This window comes from Netta rufina, assembly GCF_964035555.1.
Source record: "Netta rufina genome assembly, chromosome: 18".
Lineage (NCBI taxonomy): Eukaryota > Metazoa > Chordata > Aves > Anseriformes > Anatidae > Netta > Netta rufina.
This window is the reverse complement of record NC_140142.1, coordinates 9,279,128-9,287,558: the sequence shown is the minus strand read 5'-3', so window position 1 is coordinate 9,287,558 and position 8,431 is coordinate 9,279,128. Positions and strand designations below refer to the sequence as shown.

Genomic DNA, 8,431 nt, shown 5'->3' with positions numbered 1-8,431 from the left:
ACCCAGAACACTATCCTAGGCCTTGAGAAGCAAGTCCTATGGCAACATGGCACCTCAGAAAGAATTGAGCCAGACAATGAGACACATTTCCAAAACAACCTTATAGACACTTGGGCCAAAGAACATGGTATCGAGTGGGTGTAACACATCCCTTATCATGTACCAGCCTCCGGGAAAATGGAGCTATACAATGGAGTGTTAAGGACAACACTGAAGGCAATGGGTGCTGGGACATTCAAACATTGGGAAATATATTTACCAAAAGCCACCTGGTTAGTCAACACTAGGTGATCTGTAAAAAAGCTGGACATGCCCAATCAAACATGTTATGTTCTGCAGAAGGAGATAAAGTCCCTGTAGTACACATAAAAAACGTCCTGGGGAAGACAGTCTGAGCTATTCCTGCCACAGGCAGAGGAATGATATGCTGAACAATTAATATGGGGAGGCTGGATGGGGTGGGAAGACCAGCTGCTTGGGGATAGGTTGGGCATCGGTCAGTGGGTGGTGAGCAATTGCGTTGTGCATCACTTGTTTTGTACACATGATTATGAGTAGTACTATTAGCATTATTATTATTTTCCTTTGCTTTCTGTGCTAATAAACTGTCTTTATCTCAACTCAAAGGCTTTCATTTTTTCTGCATTCTCTCCTCCATCCCAGAGAGGGAGTGGGGAGTATGAACAAATGGCTGTGTGGTGCTTAGCTGCTGGTTGGGTTAAACCACAACATCATGGTAGAAACCCTCACCCTAATAGCAGAAAGCATACTTTCAAAATCCATCTACCCTTTGTTCAGAGAGGAGCAGTCAGTGATGACATCAGTCTGCTTCAAGCACCGCACCCCAGCAGAGACCCTGCTGCCTCCAGGAGCTGTCAGCGCTGAGGCCTTGGGGACACTTCAAGGAAGCCCAATGGCACAGAGCAAGCGATGCCATGGTCGGGTTCTGTGCTGCTGAGCTGGGCTGGGCTCCTGGGCACAAGGGGAGCTCCTGGCAAGAGGGCAGCGCTGCAGAGATACAGCTCTGCCCAGAAGCAGCTCCTCTGCACAGCGCAGCAGGGCTGGGGGCTCTCACCACAGGTGGCACGGGGAGAGGAGAGAAGGAGAGAGGGCTTGGAGGCAGTGAGGAGTGCAGCAACAGTGGGCAGCGTGTGGCAGGACAGATTTGCAGCCTCTTGACACCATGAGGCTCTGGCAGCAGGGCAAAGCAGGTGGGGTTGCCAGAGGGGTCTTCTACAGCTGGCACATCCGATGCCTGATACAGCATCTGTCCAGACTGTTCTCTCTGTTTCTGAAGTGCTTTAGAGAATGGCATTTATGAGAGGGCATTTCAAGAGGAAGATTGAGGCTTGATTTATCTGAAGGGTAAGTCTTTTTCTGCAGTCTGTGCTTTCAGATTCCTGCAGTGGAGGGGAGGCAGGTTTCATGGTAATGGACTCTCAGTATTTTGCAGGAGACTCAGATGCCCAGGATTTCTGTTTTAGAAAAACTCATCAGGTGTGGTGGGGTAGCAACAACAAACAATCTGACCCCATAAAAGGAAAATTAAAACAAAAAATCCATATATATATATATCTGATCTGAAGTTAGGTGACCTGGGAGCAACACTGGGGCAAAGTTCTTTGATATCGGGGGTGAAGTGAGTCTGAGATTACTCTGTGTTCCTCTTTACTTCTGCCAGGGCATAACTGACTCTTCCATTTCCCACAGAGGAGTCCCCTGCTCACAGGGATACCCTCAGGCAGCATCAGGAAGAACTTATGAAAAGGACCTGCCAAATGACTTCCTGGAAGTGGATAATGTTTTTGGCAATTTTAAATAAGAGATGGGATGAGTTTTCTTCTGATAAGTCGGATGTACGTTACTACTGTTCTTTCTCTTCTTTGTGCAGGACCACATCCCCAGAAAAGCAGATGTCCAATAGAAGCTCCATAACTGAGTTTCTCCTGCTGCCTTTCGCAGACACACGTGAGCTGCAGCTCCTGTATTTCGGGATCTTCCTGGGCATCTACCTGGCTGCCCTCCTGGGCAACGGCCTCATCCTCACAGCTGTAGCCTGTGACCACCACCTCCACACCCCCATGTACTTCTTCCTCCTCAACCTTGCCCTCCTTGACCTTGGATCCATCTCCACCACTGTTCCCAAAGCCATGGCCAATTCCCTCTGGGACACCAGGGCCATCTCCTATCAAGCATGTGCTGCACAGGTCTTCTTTTTCGTCTTCTTGGTTGGAGCAGAATATTGTTTTCTCACCATCATGGCCTACGACCGCTACATTGCCATCTGCAAACCCCTGCACTACGGAAGCCTTCTGGGCAGCAGAGTTTGTGTCCAGATGGCAGCAGCTGCCTGGGGCAGTGGCTGTCTCAATGCTGTCCTGCACACGGCCATTACATTTTTACTGCCCCTCTGCCAAGGCAATGCTGTGGACCAGTTCTTCTGTGAAATTTCCCAGATCCTCAAGCTCTCCTGCTCTCATGCCTACCTCACAGAAGTTGGGGCACTTGTATTTAGTTTTTCTTTAGCATTTGGCTGTTTTTTCTTCCTTGTGTTGTCCTATGTGCAGATCTTCAAGGCTGTGCTGAGGATTCCCTCTGAGCAGGGTCAGCACAAAGTCTTTTCCATGTGCATCCCTCACCTGGCCGTGGTCTCCCTGTTTGTCAGCACCATCATGTTTGCCTACCTGAAGCCCCTCTCCATCTCTTCTCCATCCCTGGACCTGATGGTGGCAGTTCTCTACTCGGTGCTGCCTCCAGTAGGGAACCCTTTAATCTACAGCATGCGGAACAAGGAACTCAAGCAAGCTCTATGGAAACTGATGACTTGATGTGTTTCAGAAGAAATTAATTTTCAATCTACTTCTGCAAATGATTTAAAATGTCACTTATTAAAAGAACAGACTATTTTCTCTTTCTTTTTTCTTTGTGTGTGTCTGTGTGTATACGAGCATGTGTTTTTAGTGGTGGTATTTTTTAGTTTCAATTCATCTATGGATTTCCAATAAACTGTCATTATTTGTCCCACTTCCATTTCAGTATGTATGTGTTGAATGTATATACTGAAACTCTATACATGAGGAGCCTATCTCCCTGTGAACTTAAACAAAAGAAAGGATCCTGCAGTGCCTTCTTTGTCTGACGTCCTTCCTCTGAGACCTGGTCTGGATCTGCAGGGCCTGTGCCCGTGTGCAGAGGAAAAGAGTCCCATCCCATCAACACGGCCAGGGAGCACCAGCACTTGGTGCATGCAGAGTTGCTCTCTTGCCACTGCCACTCTCTCCTACTGAGCCCTCCTGGTGGAGGCAGGCCCGGCTGCTCCTGGAGCTTGGTGCCAGTGCTGCTGTGGGGCTGTGCTGGGACTGCAGGTAGGGACAGGAAGTGGGCACGACAGTGGCACAGCTGGTCTCCAGAGAAGTGTTTCAGTACTCAGAAAAGATCTTCTCAGGGCACTGCTTGAAGGCTGGTCTTCTTAAAAAACTGTGGTCAAGAACATTTTCAAGGAATAGACAGCAAAGATCATTGCCTTTCGTGTTTCTCCATTAGCTCAGTGTGTTGAAGTCAGGATCACAGCATGGTCGTGTAGTGACTGAGGGCTCAGCAAGGACTCATTTGCTGTTGGTTGCACCTGGCAGGCAGGGAAAAACCGTAGAGCCATTAGCTCACTGCCACCATATGAATCAAAAACAGAAAAAGTGCAAGAACTCTTCACTTGAGGTAAAGTCAATCTAATAAGAAAACAAATAACAACAACAAAAGAATAAAAATAAAACATAAAAATATAAATATAAAAAAATAAATTAAAAAGAATAATAAAATAATGAAAAATAAAAAGAAATCCACCTGTAGCCCATGGAGAGAAGCCCACGCAGGAGAAGCTGACCTGGCAGGAGCTGCTGCCCATGGGGGCCCCAGGTTGGAGCAGTTTGCTCCTGACTGATGGACCCTGTGGTATGGACCCATGTCTGGAGCAGTTCTTGAAGAGCTGCTGCCTGTGGGAAGCCCATGCAGGATCAGTTTGGGAAGGACAGTATCCCATGGGAGGGACCTCACAGCACAGGGGAAGAGAGCAACCGAGAAGGAGTGGTGAAGACAAAGTGCTATAGACTGACCACAGCCCCCATTCCCCCATTCCCCTGCACCGCTTGGGGGGACAAGGTGGAAGAGGGTGGATGGGGGTAAGGCGTTTTTGGTTTCTTTCCTTTGTTTCTCACTTCTCTAGCTTGTTAGTAATAGGCAATAAATTTTACTGTCTCCCTACTCTGAATCTATTTTGCCCGTCATGATAATTGATGAGTCATCTCCCCATCCTCATCTAAACCCTTGAGCCTTTTGTGTCATATTTTCTCCTCCTTTCCCTTCGAGGAGGGGGAGTAAGAGAGTGGTCATGGTGGAACTTGGCTGCCCACCAGAGTAAAACCACGACTGTGGCAAACTCATAAAGCTCAACAAGGCCAAGTAGAAGGTCCTGCACCTGGTCAGGGCACTCCAAGCACAAATACAGTCTGGGTGGAGAATGGATGAGGTGATTCTCCCCCTTTATTCTGCTCTCATGAGACCCTACCTAGAGGAGTGTGTTAAGTTCTGGGGTTCTCAGTATGAGAAGGATATAAAGCTATTAGAGTGAGTCCAGACAAGGATGCAAGGAAGATCAAGAGGTTGTAACACCTCTCATGCATGGCATCGCTAGTCAATTGAAGGGAGTGATTGTCCTGCTCTACTATGCGCTGGTGCAGCCTCACCCTGAGTACTGTATGCAGTTCTGGGCACCACAGTACAAAAAGGATGTAAAACTGTTGGAGGGTGTCCAGAGGAGGGTTACAAAAATGGTGAAGGGTCTAGAGGGGAAGACGTATGAGGAATGGCAGAAGGCACTGAGCCTGTTAAGCCTGCAAAATAGGAGGCTGAGAGGAGACCTCATCACGGTCTACAGATTCCTTGCAAGGGGGAGTGGAGGTGCAAGCACCGATCTATTCTCCTTAATCACCAGTGATAGGACCTGAGGGAATGGTGTCAAGCTGAGAAGAGGGGGTTTAGGCTAGACATCAGGAAGAGGTTCTTCTCTGAGAGGGTGGTTGCACACTGGAACAGGCTCCCAAGGGAAATAGTCACTGCACCAAGCCTGGTGGAGTTTAAGAAGTGTTTGGACTGTGCACTTAGTCACATGGTCTAAAATTTTGGGTAAACGTGTGTGGTGCCAGGAGTTGGACTCGATGATCCTTATGTGTCCCTTCCAACTTGAGATATTCTATGATTCTATGATTCCTATTAAAACTTGCTGAGGGAGCTGAGGTTGTTCAGCCTGGAGAAGAAAAAGCTCTGAGGAGGCCTTATTGCATCCATCCAATATTTAAATGGGGCTACAGAAAAGCTGGGGAGAGACTTTCTTTCAGGGTGTTCAGTGAAAGGACAAGGGGAATGGTTTTAAACTGAAAGAGGGTAGATTTAGAGTAGATACTCAGATGAAATTCTTGACTTGAAGGTGAGGCTCTGGCACTGGTGCTGTGGGTCCAGAGGTCACCCAAAGAGAGTTTGGATCAGGTCATGCCCTTGTGTTTGAAGGAACAGCTGGCAAGAATGGAGAGGCATCAGTGAAATCATGGGAATAGCAGAGTGACAGCCAGGTGGGGAAGAGAAGTGGCTGTCTGCAGCCTTCAGAGAGAAGTGGGACAACATAGGAAAGCCTGTGGAGGAGAAGGCAGAGGGCTCTGACAAGAACAGAAGGCTTCAGCAGCACTGACATCTTTGTCCCTTTGGCCATGGCTTATGAGGAGACATGTTATGGCATTGGGACCATGTATTCTCCTTTCAGCCACGTGAGAATGCTGGAAGGTATCATAACATTGTCCTTCACATGATATTATGGGCATTAAACCCTACCCCACAGACTCCAGGAAGAGCCCTGAGTGAGACATGCTGGTGCTGGGGGTACAGGATCTCCCCTCCCAGTGGCTGGGGTCAGGCTTTGGCCTTCTGCTTCACCAAAACAAACCAAGACTTTTCTCAGCACAGTGCCTTTGGCTATCTGTAATCATGGCTTCCAATTATCTGCCTTAACAGTTCCCATGGGAGGCTTTCATAGTAACAGACTTGAATAGCCAACAGAGTATAGAGTACTCTAATACTACGGAATAGAGTAGTCAACAGAGGTGAGACAGGTGCTCTGATGTTATGAAAGCCATCAGAAGGCTGATCACAGTTAGATGACTGATATGGGAAGGTCAGAAGTAGCCTGACCAGGACAAATTTGGGGGAGGGAAGAGGAAAGGAAAAGGAGCTTGGAAGCTTACCTTTGTAGAGGTAAGACAGTTCATGTAATGTTGATGCTGCTGTAACACTGACTTAAAACTTGTCACATATGGCCCTTACACTATTTTCAACAGTAACAATAATCCCTCAACCTATACATCAGCCCAACACCCTGACAGGAATCCACTACTATAAGGCAGACCTCAAAGTATCACTTGAAGCAAAACTCAGCCCACAGTCCCTTTCCCTTACCTTTACTCTCTTGCAGTGTCACTGCCCTTAACACTAACATTAAAATGTTCTGTTTAACCCTAGACTTCTTGACAGACCTAAACAAAACCCTTAACCATAATGAATGCCCATACCCTAACCAGAGACCTGACACCACAAGCAGAACACCAAACACTCCATCTAAAACTTTGTTTAATCTCTAACCCAGAAAGGTAAAATCTAGTCCCTAGGAGACTAGAGAGAAGTCAGCTCTGCCTCAGGATATCCTGCCCCAGCAGGAGGAATGTGACTGTGGAAGGGACTGTGAGGTCACTTCTGTCTGTAGGTGGCAGGTCACCCTTGACTTCTCCCTGGGATTGGTACGTTTTGGCTGACATCTGCCAGTGGTCCTGGTAGGCCAGCAGAAGGCACCTGCTTGGCATGCTTACTGTGGGATACCCTCTGCCTACAGACCCAGGAGGACCCAGACAGAAAGAAGGCCCCAAGATGGGTTGTCCTGTCCCTTCTACTTGAGTCCATGACTGGACAGCAGGAGGCACAAGGCTTGGCTGTGTCTAGCCAAGAAGCTGCAAGGCCAGCAGCAGGCCCATGGCTTGGAAGATGCTGGTGAGGTGACTTGTGTCTGGTTGGCTGACAGGCTGCAAGGAGCCTGATGAGTTGGGATGCCTACTTTAGGAGTGGTTTCCGCCGAGATGGAGCTTTCTTTGGAAAGAGCAGGAGAAAAAACTTCGACAGAGTGCACCTTGGAAGGTTGGCTCTGGCCATGAAGAGGAAGAAATGTCCCTCAAATGGTCATGTTGTGGTGCCAGAGGTCACCCAAAGAGTGTATTTGATCAGACCCTAGCTTTGTGTTTCAAGGACCAAGTGGTGAGGGTTGATGAGACATCGGTGAAATGATGGAAATGCTGGGAGGAGAGCAGGGTGCTGAACAGAGATAGGTGTCTGAAGACTTCAAGGAAATAAGACAAAGTGTTGGACAGAATGGGAAAGCCTGCAGAGGAGAAGCAGAGGGTGCTTTTAAAAATGAAAGACCCCAACAAGGGTCCCCTTTGCTAGAACTTATGAGGAGATATTTTATATTCACTGTGATGAGGCTTCATTGATTCCTTTCAACCCCGTGCAGCACCTCAGAGCTGTCATACCACTGTTCTTGTGGCATCACACTGCCCACCACATCCCCCAGACCCCAGGAAGAGCCTTGAGACGGATGTGGGGGTGCAGGATCTCCCCTCCCAGTGGCTGGGGTCAGGCCTTGGCTCTTCTGCTTCACCAAAACCAACCAAGACTTTTCTCAGCACACTGCTTTGCCTGTCTGCAATCATGGCCTCCAATTGTCTGCCCTAACAAGTCCCTGAGGAGAATCTCTTGGTAACAGCCCTCAGTGGTGCCCATTAACACTCCAAGTCACTTCAACTTTTCCTTCTGACTTTACTTGCTCAAGCGGTTACGCATTGGGTGCTGCCATGTTCTGCCTGCTGCTGCGCCCGGGCCCGCTGTCCCGCGGGCCTCCGCTCACCCACCGCCGCCGCTGCTTTCCCCCCCGCCAACCTCCACCCCTGAGTGGTCCCCCCTCAGCCCGCCGGCCCCTCTGCTGGTGCTGCGGGCCACTGCCAGCAGCTCGGCCAAGGATGTGGGTGGATCCCCTGAAAAGGCGGACAAAGATCTCAGCAGTGAAAACAAGAAACTCAATAAATCCCAGCAGCTGAAAAAAGTTTTCAAAGAGTGTGGTGTTGTAGGGGTCTCATTCCATGTTGGAATTTCATTAGTATTTCTAGGAATCTTTTACCTGACTGTATCAAGTGGTGTGACGTAATTACTTGCCATTATATCACAGAATAAAAACAAAATGGATGACATTCTGTTTTGTAGGCCAGAATGCTTCCAGGATTCAGATCTAAAGTTTATTCAGAATACGCTAGAAGCAAAGCGGTTGAAGTTAGCCCCAGAGAAGGTT

At 48.4% G+C, this 8,431-nt stretch overlaps 1 protein-coding gene across 1 annotated transcript; it reads left to right on the top strand.

Moving 5' to 3' along the window:
* Window positions 1-1,913: 1,913 nt before the first annotated feature.
* LOC311216411 (olfactory receptor 14C36-like) lies at window positions 1,914-2,828 on the top strand (the record flags this gene model as incomplete). The annotated part of the gene is made up of 1 exon (XM_084297950.1): window positions 1,914-2,828. One exon carries the CDS (start codon window positions 1,914-1,916, stop codon window positions 2,826-2,828), a length of 915 nt encoding a protein of 304 aa, XP_084154076.1.
* Window positions 2,829-8,431: the final 5,603 nt, after the last annotated feature.